The 17,332-nt window shown below is 32.6% G+C and overlaps 1 protein-coding gene across 1 annotated transcript in view; it reads right to left on the bottom strand.

Annotated features, from left to right (window-relative positions):
• Positions 1 to 17,332, bottom strand: part of LOC130896925 (potassium channel subfamily T member 2) — a 179,460-nt gene that overhangs the window by 57,435 nt on the left and 104,693 nt on the right. The window contains exons 4-6 of the mRNA XM_057805320.1: positions 3,542 to 3,621; positions 2,221 to 2,320; positions 1,909 to 2,107 (exon numbers count right to left, since the gene is read on the bottom strand). Coding sequence (XP_057661303.1) covers positions 1,909 to 2,107; positions 2,221 to 2,320; positions 3,542 to 3,621 — 379 coding nt within the window. The remainder of the gene's footprint in view (positions 1 to 1,908; positions 2,108 to 2,220; positions 2,321 to 3,541; positions 3,622 to 17,332) is intronic.

Here is a 17,332-nt window from a genome sequence, read left to right as displayed (position 1 = left end):
TTTGAAGCTAGAATATTTCAATAATTCTACTAATTTGTATAAATTATGTGGTCAATTTCCGCATTCACCTCGAAAGTGTGACAGTTATTTTTAGGTCCGCAATCTAATTTTCTTTTTCCAACTATGCTCACTGTGATGCCCACAAACTTTTATATGTAAATTATATCAAGTTCCCTTTAATGCGGTATAACAAACGATTGTTGTGGTGATATCGAACCGATGCGGTATAAAGGTGAGTTGAAACGAGTCTCCGTTTATTAAATTCCATGAAAAAATTATCAGCCACAGGTTTCGCTCAGACAAGTAACTAAAAATAGTTTGGCAAACTAAAAATTAAATTATTCAGCTACGTTCAATGTCCCTCATTATAATATACTGGATTTATACCGTTCTTAAGTATATTTACATGTTGTGATACATAGCGAACGCTCCATGTTTTTAATTTTACAATGTAGGACCTCGTAAATCTTCATTTATCCTCAAACAATTCCAAATAAGGTTTTTCTTTCGACTTATTTTTTATAAATTTGTATGGCTTTCAACTTCTTCCCCTATTCCAATCCATTTTATTCTAGTATTGATCTTTTGTCTAATACAAATCTTCCAAAATTATTCTTAGTCGACCTTCCATTCCAATTTCTTTCTTTTTTACTACAGATCTAGTTTCTCCACGTGTCTATACCTTGACTATGTTTTGGGCTTCCTCAATCTCTTTCAGTTCCTTATTCTTTATTAAATCTAATCATTAGCGGAAACTTTGTATTCACTTAACATTACAATTACGTGGTTGGCATAAGTATTTAATTTCTTTTTTCCAAACAAAATAAAAATATATTTAAACCAAACTTGAAACAATGTCTAATGTCTAATTTTGATGTAAAAGGGAGGTGTTTCTCTCAGTTTTCTTGTGGAGGAATATTGTGTGGACAAACCTACTATTTTTGATATTAAGAAGAAGGAAAACCAAACACGATCTTATGATGTAAGAGCTGAAAAGGGTCCAGGTGTCCCAAAGATATCAAAACCACTCGAAAGTCTACTAAAAAACGTTAGAGGTTTCTATCAGTAAAGGTTGGTTGGAAAAATTTAAAAAGAGACACGGAGAAATTAACAAACAAGATACCAAACAAAACACTGATTTCTGACTTAGAAGTTGGGGCTCTAGGTTTTAAAGTTTCAAAATAAACTTCACGATAATGCGCTTAATGGAAACCATCAATTCATTGATGAAAATTTTACAGTTTTATACATACCTAATTGCACAACTCTCATCCATTCAATGGAAACGTTACTCATGAAGGTGAATTAGAAGAAAAAACATTTGATTCATGTTTTTGCACAACAAGAATCTTGTATTCGATGTCCTTAAAAAGACCACTATGGAAGAAGATGTTTTATCATTGGCTGAAAGTAAAAGCGAAACTAATAGAAAAGTCTTGGACTCACTTGTGGTCTCAATTGAACATCGAACATAACTTTGGACTCGAAAATGTGATTCCCTCATTTTCTTTTTACTTTCTTACTGAGGATGAAATAATAAGACAAGAATGTGAGAGCGAAAGTAAAAAAATGTTTCACGTTGAACCATTAGAAAGCATACTGGATAAACTTTTTACACCATCACTACATAATTACAATGTTTGACACGCGTTTCGATTATTTGTCACTCCTGACAAACTAAAATATTGGATTTCATTGAAAAAGTTCTATAAATAAGAAGGTTACAGATGAATATACGTTTAAAATTTCACTATACTATTTTCATTTCATAAAATATACCATCTGTGCGATAATCCCAACGCTCCAACCCTCCCGTTCGAAGGGATGGAGCGGAGTTCCTGCAGTACCTGGTTTCAACGTTTATTGTAGTATGAAAGAGACAATTTTGAAAACAAACTTTTTTCTTACCTTATATCCTAGATAGGCCAATAGTAAAGCTTCTGATAGACTGATTATGGCCAAAATAACCTGAACGACGTAAAGCTCGAGGGGGCGGTTCACCCACAGAATCGCGTCCCAATTTATTATTGGATTTTCTTGAAATTTTTCTTCTGTTAAATTGGCCGATATCATGAATTCGGTTTTGTTTCGTATCCGACAACCATAACTGGAATACAAACAAATCATTTCGAGTGAAAATAAAAAAATAAGTTTGTAGGTCATGTCAATTATATATTATTATAGAATTACTTTTGAATATTCTATTCATGATAAACTCACCATTTTGCGTTCATAGGATCGTCGTCTATAATCACACGTATTATATATAGAATACATGTAAGTAGCTTGAAGAATAGGTTGGCGATTCTTATTCTAAGACCTGAAACATAATATATATAAAAATAGAAAAGAATTACTTGAAAATTTATTCTATCTACTATTGAGTGAAACTCTTGGCATCACTTAAATTCATTGTTAACATACAAAGTAAAAAATATACATTTAGAGTATTTAGGAGTTGGAAAAATTCAAAAAGCTGAATCATCAAATTGAAAGTTAAAAGTGTAATATTTGTGTTTTTCTATATTATAAAAACCAATTACAATATGTACACATGATTGCACACCTCCGTATTGATATTAAATATTACCTGACTAAAAAAATGACATTCTTAAATTGAATAACCGGAAAAATCCTTCAATTGAGAGCAAATTTAGAAGACTACTAATATTGAACAAATACGGAATGAGACATGGACTTCTAAGTTCCATTTTTTCTAATTATGTATGCTTTTTTTATAAATTCAAAATCAAAATCATATTTAATTGATAGTATCTGTAAAGTCGACTTGAATTCTTGATTTGCTTTTTTAAAACAAAATCATTCCTATAAACCAAAAGTGTGAGTAACTTTTGATATTGAATACCGTATTTACATCAATCAATTTAGTTTTATCTATTTTCAGAACAGTTTTTGGTTATTTAAAAAAAGCATACACCATTTCTTGAAATAATAACGTCACTTGTTGGTACGCCCACCATATTTTGTATATTTAAATTTATGGCGAATGCAGCCCACAAAGCGTACACCATTTTTTGAAATAGTAACGCGACGTGTTTGTGCACCCACCATATTTTGTATATTTAAATTTATGGCGAATACGACCTACAAAGCATACACCATTTTTTGAAATTATAACGCCACTTGTTGGTACGCCCACCATATTTTGTATATTTAAATTTATGGCGAATACGACCTACAAAGCATACACCATTTTTTGAAATTATAACGCCACTTGTTGGTACGCCCACCATATTTTGTATATTTAAATTTATGGCAACTGCGCCCACAAATGGGCACTTGTTGGCACCTTCACCATATTTTATCATAAATATGATACCTGAACTAAAATTTCGTATATTTTTTGTCAATTTGGAAAAAAATGGCGATATAAATTTCAGTGATATCAGAACTTGTATTAGCATCAAAATTTTTCAAAATATAAGTTAAACTACTGATGATTAGAATTAAACTTGTTAAAAAATTGATTTTTTCCTTCACTAGATTCGACAAGTCGATAAATATTCAACTATATACTTACTAGATCTTTGATTTTTGATAAAATATAGTTGCAGTCGTTCCTTAAAAGTATTTTCATTGACATAGTATTCAACGCGGACCCTGTAACCAAAAAAATTAATCAATCTCTAATCCTCATTTGAAAAAACGTTGAAATATCATGTTATATCAAATAGGGAATTTATGGAATTTTTCCAAGGGAAAGAAATATTTTTTTTTGTTTGCGCAAATTAGATAGAGTTTTTTAAAACGATGCTTGTAAAATATGAAGCCCTATAAATGTTCGCAAGACCAGACCATATAGATAGAATTCATAATAGTTCTCCAAGTAATTTTAGTCCAAATTTTACTACTCAGGCATCTGAGTACCTCTTGCAGTTGTTGAAAGTTGTCTCAGGCATGTTCTATAGAGTCCAGGCTGTGTGTAGACCAGTCTGAAACTACAATATTCAGCTTTTGAAGGTACTCGTATATTCTTCTAAATAAAAAATGCGAACGGCGTAAAGTACTCAAAAAAGTTGTAGTAGGACAATTAATATTGTTGCGGCGAATTAAATCTTCTTGCACTTTGGTACACCATTGTCTTTGTTTTGTTTTTTTAAGAGCTATCGAATTATTAACAATTCTCCAAACAGTACTTTCTGATCCAATAAAAAGTATTTTTCGTAAACTCGCTTTATTAACTTCAAGTAAACAATTTTAAATATCATTTCTTCCTCAACGAGCAAATACTTGCACTATCTTATAGATATTTTAAAAGACAGTATTGACCTTCATAATACGCTCTATCGCATGGCTCGAAATGAACTGACACAGTCATTGGGAACATACATAAACTATCGATTTTTATTGTACCATAACGGATAAGGAGAAAAATCCAATTAACAGTTCGGTGAAGCGATTTGGAGGAGTGTTAAAAATTAGACCGGAACAAGACATGGACGTCATTTAATTAAATCGCTTCCCAAATAAATCAATTCGCAGTTAACAATTCGGGTAATTCGATAAAATCCGGAAATTGATTTTCTCTAAAATTCATTAAACTATAACCACTGCTGAATCAAAAATCGACTAGAAGGGACATCAATTGCCGTTGGCAACTTTGGGTTGGTGGTAGGCAATTAGCGCCAAACTCATCAGCGAGATATCATCAAAATTAGATTCCAGTGTCGGTCTGATTTCAGAAAACCGTCAGTAAATTAAAATATCCGGAGTTAATATTACAACATATCTGCATAATGCAAGGAGTTCCTCAATTCATGCGACGAAATTCGTGGAGGTGATTGATCGTGTGGAATTAAGATGTATAACAAAAGTCGTTCGGCCCACTCTTTTCCGAAATATTACTTTTCAAAAGTGGTGACTGAAATTTTATTTTTTGTTTCTGAAATTTCTAAATTTTTCAGTAATTCTAGAAACTTGAAATTCTATGATTTGCACGACTAACTACGGGTATTTTTAGCCACCTTTATTTATAAACATTTCTTGTTAATCACATTACATTTTACAAACTCAAAAAAGATTAAACATTATAGTGTTTTCTCTAGGAATGAGAAATTTAAAAAACATTTTATTTCAAAAACTTCTTTGATGATGGTGATGAACTAATTTGAAAATAGAAACTTTTGATGGCTCTAGCTGTACTGACGCGATTACAAAAAAAGATTCTTGAGATTCTCGCATAAAAAATAAGTTTTGAAGGTGGTATTTCCATAGTTTAGGGTGCTTTTACAAAGTCGTATTTATGAACAGTAGAGAACACCTTGATGGATGATTGAAAAACATTTAATTCTCATTTTGAATAATAATTATCGCCAATAATGGATATTCTACAAGATAAGGATGGTTTCATTCGGTCATTGAGTCATTGAACTAGTTCTAAACAAGAAATATCAAACTATTGGACTGAACCTCGTTTGCCCCGGACATAAATCTGATGGAAAATCTTTTAAAAGCTTATAGTTGGTCAAATTTAGACTGATAATCAATAATATTCCTCAATAAATGAACTCAAAAAATGCAATACAGAATATCATAACCAAATTTGTTAATTATAAAGGGTATCGCATTAATAATGACAATTTCCAATATTCTAAACACGATTGAAGTTCGAATTGTTTAGGGTACAATCAATCTACACCCATATCTTATTTGTTTGCGTTTAAATCTCTTCAAAATGTGTTAGTTTGGTCCTAAAAACGTCGCTCTTCTACCACTTTTTTTGTAACAGTACTTAAGAACTGGAAATAAGTAATTGTGTGTAAATTCCACCTGTAATTTTAAGCCAATCAAATACCTTAAATTTGGCAGTTTGGTGTAACAAAAACCTGAATTTTTGGAAAAACACACTTGGCCCATGATTAAGAAAAAGTTTATAAGGATGAAAATAAGATTTTTCAAAACTCAGACTGGTTAATTTCAACATCATCATTTATATGAATTTATACTTTATACTTGAAGTAAGTATATAGTAATATATTTACTTCTTGTACATCCTGTATTTATAAATATGTTATGTATGAACTGGTGTATACAGTGTAGTTAAGAATTGTGACTGTAGTATGAGTTTCTCGATGGTTATAATCTATAATGCCAAGGGAATTTCTTAAGAAAATCGAATGGTTAATCTCTGAAGGTCGAATCATCATGTCTACCTAGAAAGTTGTAGCTACCTGAACCGCATCGAGATAATCTAATTACTTCCTGCGATAGGACTTGTTCTAAATGGATGTGTTAATAAATCATAGCCAGTAAGTGGTTGATGATTTGATAGATAGATTGTCTCATTCGCTAGAAGGATTTAATGTCGAACCTAATTTACCCGAATAAATATTTTAAACGAAACAGTTTTCAAACAACTTTTCAGCTTTTCTCACAAATTCTTCTGATGTCTCATATCGATTTGAAACATTTACATTTTAAACCATTCCTGAATTCTTATTATGAAGAATGCGAATTCATAGTGAAACATTTCTCTCTGTTGGCTTTCAACAATTGGATTAAAAAACATGATGAACGTTCCCGGTGAAAACGTTTATCATATTCGTCATCGGAGGAAAATTATATTCAAAAGAAAAAGAGCTGGAGTACTTTTTTTGATGTTGTTTTTATTCTAGATGCACCGAGCGAGCAGAATAATAATCTTATCAGAAATTTCCGAATACGCAATATTCCAAACTGGATATCTGATTTGTTATTATGTTTATTTATTTAAACAATATCTCATCCGCTACAATTTTCATGACCAGTTTTAAAAAGTAGGTTTTGTCACTAATTCCTGCAGGATTTGACAAAACCCTGCTTGTCTCTTAAGCCCACAGCTTTTACCACGCCTTTCATTGAGTGAAAAATCCATAATAACAAGGTCGATAACATTAACAATTTTGTCCTAGAATTTTGTTGACATAATATTCAATTTGTAGAAAAATTTAACTATGCAATTGTTATAAACACGCGTTTTTGTACTATTATACATTAAATACATCTTTCCTATGATGTCAGAATCGTCACTTTTCGTGTACATGAATATTTTCAATTTGAAGTAACGAACGAAATTGAAATAAGTCTTGGGCGGTGGTCTTACGTGTTCGTTTTTGGTATTGCTTGCTTGTTCTTCTTGGTTTTCCGTATTTAGTCTTGATTTCACTCACTTTTTTGGTTTTCTTGTAACAATTTTCTTGTTTAAGGGAGCGTTGTTTTTAATTTCAGAATGAGACACTAGAAATTGTATGTATGTATAGATTTGGGGTCTCTTCTTGCTGCGATACTGGAGAGCCCAGTGATCTTCCACTTCTATTTCAAGCGCTTCCAGGTGTAGTGCTCTAGAGTTCCTTAATGTTTCACATTATCTGCTAAGTCTAGCGTCTTCAGGTGTTTGTTGAGGCGACAATACCCCGATAAAACTCCTGTTAGTATTCGTAGATTGTTCATACTTAGGTTGATGCATTCAGCTAATTTACTCTGGTTATAGCTATAACCTAACCTAACCAGATCAATCTTTGCCTGTCCCAGCCCCTGTAGGTTGTTCCAATAATTGGGTTTGATCCTTTCTACCTTCTCTTCCAGAGCTTTTTCCATTGTTTTCTGGCTGGTACCACAGAAGGGTTCGTTTCTCATGAAGGGTTAGTCTGCCACCGCTTTAGCGAGCTTACCTAGCTCGTTTAATTTTTCTTAGCAATCCTGAACGAGTTTGAATTTTATGAGCGTAAAGCTGCGTGACTATCGGAAAGGATGATGATATCTCTTGTTTGCGATAGTTCCTTTTCTGCTTGAAAAATGCTTGGTACGTTGACGAGCTTTCGGAGTTTTTGGTTCTGGAGCCGTTCCTATTCCAGTTCCGTCTGCTGTAAACTGCAAAAAGGAAAACAGATAGAGGTACAACTAGTCAAGAAGTTTATGAATCTGCTGCAGTAGAAATACTGCAGAATGAAAAGAGCATTCGTAAAGCAACTGAAAAGTTTAGAAATTTATTCTGGTTTACTACCAACAGAAATCGGAAAACAGCTTACCAATGTGATGTAAAACTCTATTTAAAGAATGTTCCTCCCAGTTGGCTTAAAAATAATATGGCGGGACCGGAAAGATTTCGAAAGATTATCTCTACAAACACCAGACATCTTTGAGTAAAGCAAGATTTTTCGACAAACTGCAAGGCTTACACCAAAAGTTCTGCCACTGTTCTTCGTGCTGAACCGTCAGTTGCGATTGGAGTAGTGGAATTTTTAAACTTCTCGGATGATTTCAATCAACACGTCAAACCTTCCGTTCTCCTTCTTCTGGATAACCTCAACTCTCATGTAAATTTGCACTTTGGTCGTTAAGAAAGCCGAAGTTAACAATATTGTTCTCATTTGTCAGTTATCATTTCCATTGCACTTCTACACTGGTGGAAAACTTTAGCTCAACTTCAATCTCTGACGAAGATAACTTGGTTATCGAAACGCACGTCAGACAATGTAATTGATAGTTTGCTAGTAGGGTGAATAGTGTGTTAAGTATTATCTAATATACTTTGAGGGTGGTTATATCTATTTAAAATTTGTGGTGGTGAATGATATGACTAAAATTTGAAATCAAAATTCAGTAATTTGTATGTAATAGAATTTTACAAATATTTAATAGCTGCCTATCAAAATTAGCATATGAAACCAATCGAAAAATCACACAACTCTTTCCATTTGTATGGACAATGAAAAACAACAGTAAAATTCCGAAAAAAGTGTATAAATTGGTTATCGATTTGGTAATATCCAGATTTCTATCAACTTTTGTGTCTATCTATCTGTATATTATCATTAATATACAGATGAATAATTTACATTGAGAATATCGATTCATTAATTAATTCCTTTCCGATAACAGTATTAATTCATGAGTCTATTAGACTACATCAGACATCGGTTACAAAGATAATATATTCTATTGTCAACCGTCAGAGGGTCAGACATCTATTCTGACTCAACAAAAGGTTTTACTATCCGAATGGTTAACATGTATGTATAGAGTACAAGATATTTATCGATTACTTCAGAGTATTGATAAAAAACGAAATATTCTGATGTATCATTTTGGAACAATTGCAATTATTTCCATCTACGGAAACTGCAAGCCGAAAGAGTGAATAAAATTTTGTTTATGCAAGATCTCGATAAAACATATTGGGAATTACAAATATTTAATGTTGATTTGATCCCTCTACCACTGTTATTTCAACTTATATCAACCTTATCCCTGTCAAATATTCGATATTGTATATTAACCAAAAACTAAAAATACGTTTTTTTTTATATATCGATGATATCGATAAATTTCCAGTTCCAGTTCCATTAGCTTCTGGTTTTAAGTAATTATTCTTATTGTGAATATTCTCAATAAGAATAGTGTTTTTAGTAGGTGCTACTTAAGTTTTGGGATAGATAAACAAAAACTACACTTTTGCGTGCTTTTTAACAAAATCCATCCCGATTGAACTACCTCCAAAATGTGTGATTTAAACGCATCAATCGATCCTTCAGGTGTAGAAAAACGTTGACGTTGCAGTCTATTTTTGATCTGCGGAAATAAGAAATAAGAAGAAATCATTGGGTGCCAAACATGGATTGTAGGGCGGTTTTCCCATCAATTTTGTTTGAACTGAATTGGTGTACCATGTATAATTGTTTGTTCTAAGTGAGTTTCGAGTTCACAAGCATAGATATCCATACCCGTCACGATCTACAGACGTTTTTTGAAACAGCATTTATTTGCATCAATCGACACGAGCTTTTTTTGAGCGATTGTCGATTTACGCGCTATCCAAAGCGAAAAAAATTTTTTAACAGCCAAATGTTCATGCAATATTGAATGTATGCGAATGGAAGTAATGCCCAAGTATACCTCAATCTCACGGTATGTCACATGACGATCTCGCAATATCAGTTTACGCACAGAATCGAAGTTTTCTGGTACAACAACCGACTGTATCAAATGTTGCGAAACACGGTCGAGGCAAGATGATCGGCATATTGTTTTTGGTCGAATCCACTTCGAAAGTCGTAGAAAATCGTGAAAAGAAATTGTGATCTAATTCCAATCCATCAGCAAGATGGAGACACGTTCTGAGTACGTTCACCAAGTGGCAACCCTTGTATATGCGGAAGGAACTATAAGAAATACCAATTTAAAAAAGTTTATTATTTATACAATTGAAAGGGGGTCAAACGTTTTTGAAAACTCCTATTTTTCTCTATTTCTGTATCTATTCCACTTTGTTTTACCAGTTCGAATTTTCGTTCACCCTATAAATAAATAAGATTTGGATTTAGTTGAAAACAAAACTAAGAAATCGATTGTAAAGCAAACCCAGTTTAGAGAATAGAGGAATGTAATTCGATAAAACTTGTACAAGAAATTGGAAAAGGTATTAGAAGTGAAATTTTTAGTTTTCCGGCTCTAACGAAATAACAATTGACAACAATTAAATAAACAAACGACGGAGAAAAGTTTTTCAGAGTTACTATGAAACCTTATTCGATCCGACTCGAGAATTGAGTTTCTCCATTAATGACAAAGTTTCACAATCTTGAAGTTTTGTAGTCAAGAAAAGCAAGAACTGTCAATAAATACGATGGAATTCCAAGGAGATGAATTTAATATTCTTAAAAGGTCCTGAATGCTTGAGAAGTCTATATCCTGAGGATTAGTCTTGAGACAATTAATCATAAAAGTAGACAAAGATATAGAGTCTGAATGACGTCTGTCATATAATTTGATTATGGTGTTAGATTTGTAGAAGTATTCTAATTATTAATGTATATAGTAGTTGTGTGATAAAACTTAGTTAAGTTGTAGTGAAAACTCTTCACTTAATGATCAATAACCAGACACCAAAACTTCCACATTTATCAATAACGAATCATCAGTTGAATGACTTCCATCTAAGTTACAAATAAAAATAAAACTTTAAATCATTATAAGTTAAACTTTTAACAAATTCAAGCTACTGAACTGAAATAAAATCGTTTAGAATGAGTGCACACCAATATTTCCAAGGTCGTTTATTGTTCAAAGAGCTTATTAAACAATTTGGAGACTTTGAAAAAATACTAAAATAAATTATCTTAGGTATATAATTAAAACCGAAAAAAATACTATCCCTTACCGTCTGAAGAAAAAAATTAGATCTCTATTCAAGTTTTAAATGTGGGAAATTGACTACAAAGCGGTGTTGGAATGAATATTCATGATTTCTTTCCAATGTTTCGAGGTTCCAAACCAAATTCAATTAGAAACTTGAACCTTTTTTTAGCGTAATTTTTTTTTAATTCAGTTAGAACGATTAATTGGAATTAAAGTTGTTTATGAACTATAAGAATTTTTTGTTCGCTCTATTATGAAGAATGAATTTATTGACAGTTTTTTATAATGATGCAACATTTCAATAACAATATTTATAATCCAAATAATATATGAATTTACAATCATTTTTAAAACGTCAGTCCTAAAATCATCGACTAAATACTTGTATATCAAAGAAACTGAATAAATTCTTTGAAATCATTCATTATTAACAAAGTAACGTTTTACATAAATTGCAATAATTTTTCCAAATTTTCTAAATCTTTCTTCATCGTGTTCTGTCAATTTTGTCCATCTTTCACCACCATATGAGACTACTGAGTCAATAAGAGCATGTTGGAGGTGCAGTTTAGAAGTTTGTTCTTCCGTAGACTCAGATTTGCCTTGAATCCAGGTTGTATTCGCTTCTTGATGGATGTTGAGAAGCTTGCTTTGATATCTATCATATTCCCAAGGTACTTGAGGGTTCTAAGGTTCTATTTTTGATTGCAAGTTCTACCGTTTTCAGAGCTCTAGTTTTTTCTTCTATGTGTACGAAAAAAAAAACCATCAGTCTAGTTTTGCTCCTTGCTATAAATGCGATGTCATCAACATATTTGTGTCAACTCGTCGACAAGTCGAGGAATTTATATCGAGCAAACAAATATAGAGAAAGGACACTCAGGAAACGATGAGAAAAAGTAATTATTCACACCGAAGCAAAAATTTTTTAATGACATAAAATATCTGGTTTCTCTGCTACCACACCCAAATTTATGAATTCTAACGAACCTTGTTTTGTGAGTATTGTAAAAAATTTGAACCCACATTAAAATGTGTGCACGCATTTTGTGAATCGAATCCCTATATTTTTTCAATTTGCCTGATGAGTGCAATTAGTTACGAATAACTGAAAATGTGGATAGCAACCAATTATTTTTTAATTGGTCAGATTGGGAATTCGACGAGAAATTTCTTTTGTGCCTAATCGGCATAAATAACACCACAAAATATAAATAAAAGGTGAATTACACGACTAAAAGCGATGCAATGAATAATCATTCCATTGTTGGAAATCATTAGGTTTTGCTTGTGGTATATTTGTATTAATTTAACTAAAATGACTTGTATAGTCAAACCCAACAAAAATTTTGAATATATTAACTCATATAATGGAAAATATCCGTGATGATACTATGTAAAGCATAATTCAAACCTTAAAGCTGCATCCTGATATGAGCATTCGTACACACGTGACCGCTGCTCGCATAAAATTGCTCAAGTTAGTACAATGAACACTATCCGTGGCTTGATTGCCAAGGTTTGATACGTTTGTTCAAGCAAACGTTGTTCTCGAGGACTGAAATCGAAAAACAACCAGCATATGAAAATATTGTATAGAAACAAAAAAGTGAATGCGGGGAATAGCATTGCCTACAACTAAAAATAAAAAGAGAATCTTTTGAGGTGAAGCAAAAATGAATAGTCTTCTGGAATCTTTCAGAAGAGAACAGACAAAAGGGGAAAAATTTCGACACTGATAAACGTATATTTCAGAAATAATTCAAAGAATAATTAGATTTCATATAAGTATTTATATTTATACTTTTTTCCCCTATCGGTCTTCTTTGCAGTACTAATTTTGGCATCTGTTCTCTATGTAATCTCTCAACTTGACCCAACCATCTCAATCTCTGTCCCTTAATAAACGAACTTATTGTAGCTTCTTCATAAAGTTCCTCCAATTCTTTATTAGTTCTTCTCCTGCAGCCCACTTCCTCTTCCATCTTTCCAGCATGGCCTCAACTGTCTTTTTTAATATCTATTTCACACCTGCATATGTTGCGGTAGGTCGTACTGCCGTTTTATATCTTCATATTTTTGTTTTTCTTGACACGTATTTTGACTTCATCAGTGATCTAATACTTCCGAATTTTTATGTTCCTTTAGTTATTCTGGCTTTCAGTTGTAATTCTTCTACTCCCTTGTCTTCTATTACTACTCCTAGATTCACAAAGTTGGAAACTCTTTCGAAATTGTACTCTTAGTGTCTGGTTGTCCTGAAGGACAAGTGATCTTCTGTTTCTCTCTGTGTATCTCCCGTGATCATATATTTTGTCTTCCCTTGATTTATTCCTAGTCCAAAATTTAAAAATCTAAAAATAAGGAATAAAGTGGTATCTTGTATTCATAGTGGGTGGTTTGTAATTCTTTTAGGGAAAAAATCTTGTCCGTTGTTTACCTATTAGCTCTAAAGTCTACTTGATATCCCCCTAGTATTTTTCCGGCCTATTCTTCTAGTCTGTTCTTTATTATTTTGGTTAGCACTTTACAACAGGGATCCAAGCAGTTTATCACTTTTTTCGAAATCGGACATATTCGCGACAAATAAATATTACTGAGTAAAAAATAATAAACAATTTTATGGAATACGTACCTTATTTGTAAAATCTCATTTTGGTAGTTTCACTGATTCTATAGATGAATCGGTGGAAAGTTAGGAAGAACTAACAGAGGAAACAACAAAAAATGATGTAACAGAGGCAATAATAGAAGAACGTCTGGAAACGATGAAATATAGCAGGAATTGACTATATGAACGAAGGTGAAGAAATCGTCACAATACACAAAAAAGGACGACAACAAACAGTGCTAAAAGTATAGAAGAATCACGATACTAATGATAGCTTACAAAACAATTTCGAGATTTGTTTGTTAAGTAATTAAAAACATTATGTAGAAGAATCCTAATTAGTGAAGGAGTACGACAAGGTAACTCATTACCTGCAACAACATCCAATCTATCGCTGGATGACTTACCAAGAAATATAAATTTGTATTTCTGTGTTGAATTATTCAAATAATATTTATAAATTCGAAAAATATTCTCTAGATTATTGATAAAAACATTTGTCCGGTTGAAGAAGTTGTATTATCGAGCAAATTGATTATTTGATGCTATACGACCTAGTTGTTCATATTTCACTGTTTTCAATAAAAAAATAGTTTTTTCCGTTATTAAATGATATCGAATGCTAGACATACATGTTATGGTATTAAAATCTAGGTAACACGCTATGTAATATCGATTTTTCTTATGCCAGTAACGAAAATAATGAATGTTCAACATCAGTAAGTTTTTGCTAGTACTTATAAAGTAACAAATCATTGTTAATTGAATTATTGGCAGATATTACCTTTCCGTTCTTATCTCGTACATCAAGAGCTACAAGTTTCTGACTTTTTTCGAACAAGCCATAAAGCTGGATCAGAAAACCGTGTGTTTACTCAGAGGAAAAACTTTGTGATTTTAATCCAAGTCATAAAACAGAAAAACATTGTAGATTTGAAATGAAAGGTAAAATTGTCATTCAGACCTTTGGTCTCTTTTCATACCTTTCATACTCGCTTTGAGTTTTGTTTGACTAAGGACTCTACTGTCGTCAACGTTTTATCTGGTGCTAACAATATTAGAATATGAATCGAAATCGAAAGAGAAACTGAAGATTTTACAATTGATAAAAAAAGTTAAATTTACTCGTCTACTATAACACCGGTTCTATAATTTGATGTCATTAGATGAAGCTAATGTCTGAAATGATCATCTTCCATTTAAAATATTTTAGAAATAAAGGGGTTTAAGTTTGGACAGTATTATAGATATATTCAACTCTTCTTTTTCAATTCAAATTTATTTACCTGGGTATTTTATCATAACTATCCCAACTTGTCAAACAATTATAAGAAGAGTACCTACTGGACGAACCCATTCTCGACAAAACACGAACTTTAAACACTACATGGCCCTTAGCCGTTCTATCACAACTTCTTGTACGCGATGACGTCGTGAACCAACATAAGAAAAGCGCCGCATTACGATATCCACGTGTGTATTCACGTCGCACGGCGCGAAACGCCACTGAAAGATCATCGCGACGCTCCTTCGACATCGGGCGTCGCGCTGCAGGTCGACTCTTTGACGACGACGTCGTCGATGACGATGGTAGAGCACTACGCCTATATGGAACACACACCTTTGGGATATATTGTTTGTTTTAGGGGCGGATTATATGGTAATTACGTTACCAAAACAAAGTTGATATTTCGACATAAACAAACGTTGAAAAATTGGCATTTAAATGAGATTACTAGCGAACAATTTTCACTGAAATGTTTGTAGATTCAAGAAATAAACGACGAAATATATAAGAGAAGACGCAATACTTTTTTAGTGTAGCTGCAGGCTTTTATATAAAATTTCATATTTCCAATCGGTTTCTATAAATTCAACAAACATCATTCTTCTCTTTTTAGTAGCCATGACAAGTTTTTTCGCAAAAAATTTGATCATTTCGTTACCATCGCTTTTCGTGAACTTTTTCTGAGCACTCCTCACTTTACAAAGCTGTTTCAGGGCATATTCATAAACAAAATTCATTGATATGGAAATTCCACTTACATAAAGAAGTTGGTTCGTTCCTTCTTTATTTTCATTTTGACTGCTTCGTCCACTTGAAAACCACTAGTTGTACTTTTCTTCTTTTCTATATATTTGAAAAATGAAGAAGTCAAGTTTCCTTCCTTACCAAATCAGTCTACACCGTTATGAACAAAGGATGACCTAGTCAACGGAGTTTTTAAATTGACTAGAATTGTTTGTTTGGATTATCACCTTACAATTTGTAGTTAAAAGTAGAATCAGTTGTCGTGACATTAATCAACCTCGACGGTGCAATGGAACAAAACTGATTAAACGCTTACAATTTTCGGTACGTCTGGCCTTTACGATGACCGTAAATAAATCGCAAGGCACTATACGTCGCGTATTCACGGGTCAACAAACCGTTATCTTCTTTTATTCACGCACCACAAAACAAAACAAAAGTTTTAGTAGTAGTTTATCAGAAAGCTTTAAATTGATTAACAAAATGTATCATAACTGAGAGTGTGTCTGTCAATATAATATTAATAGCCAGTTATTCAGGAAAACTCTGTTCTGTAAGTAAGCAACATCATGTGTAATTAATCTAAAATAATAATATAATTTCATTCATACCGAGCATTTTTTTATTTTTTCAAAAAAAAAATCCGATTCTGTCTAAACGATTCACATACTTTATCATTTGTAGAAAATATTGTCACCTAAAACACAATTGATGATTATATTGAATGTTTCAACTCAATTTTATTAATGGAATCTATTATCTCCAATAATACGAATATTTTTGCTATTATTATAGAAACCTAATGAACCAAAACGATCTTGTTAACATAACGAATTTCTTAGGAAAACAGTGAATCGTAATCCTCTCCAATTATATTCATTCACAATAGCGTGAACAACCCTCTATTATCTGAGTAGCAGTTTACATCACGGTAGGCTACGGCGTTTGCCCCAATTTTCTCGAATAATGGACTTCGGAAAAGTATACCACCGCATCACCATCACATCCTCTTAACAAGAATCGCTAGTCTCCTATCATCGGCTCACATCCAATACGGATCGTATTCAGCTCAAAGGTTATTTAATATAGAAATATTTCTTATATCACACGTGTAGTTAGTTATTATTCCATAGAAAAAGAAAATAGAGATGAAAACTCTTCACAGGAAGCATGTAGCCACTGAATTCATGCGAAACAAAATGCGTCATCTTGAGCTCTTCTACCAAATATGGGGAAAATGCCGAAATTCACTTTTAAATGAAGCGAGTCCTTCTTGAGGTCTCTTGAATGTTGATTTCAACGAACACCACGCGGATACTTCATACACTGGAACCTATACGTGACGTTGTGTTCGAAAACACCAGAATAAATGAAAACGACCCGTAAAAAAAATCATCAGTTCGTTTCTATCAATTTAACGGAATGACTTTCGTAGATGACATCCATGTTCAGATTCCGCCATACCAGATTCAAGAGAACGATTCCAAAATCACCCCGATACGATTTTTGGTTCGTTTGCACCAGGTACCTGGGGGAAGGTCATTTATAACAGA

This window comes from Diorhabda carinulata, chromosome 8, assembly GCF_026250575.1.
Source record: "Diorhabda carinulata isolate Delta chromosome 8, icDioCari1.1, whole genome shotgun sequence".
Lineage (NCBI taxonomy): Eukaryota > Metazoa > Arthropoda > Insecta > Coleoptera > Chrysomelidae > Diorhabda > Diorhabda carinulata.
Note: the sequence above shows the minus strand (reverse complement) of the source record. Positions and strands in the feature narration are given on the sequence as shown.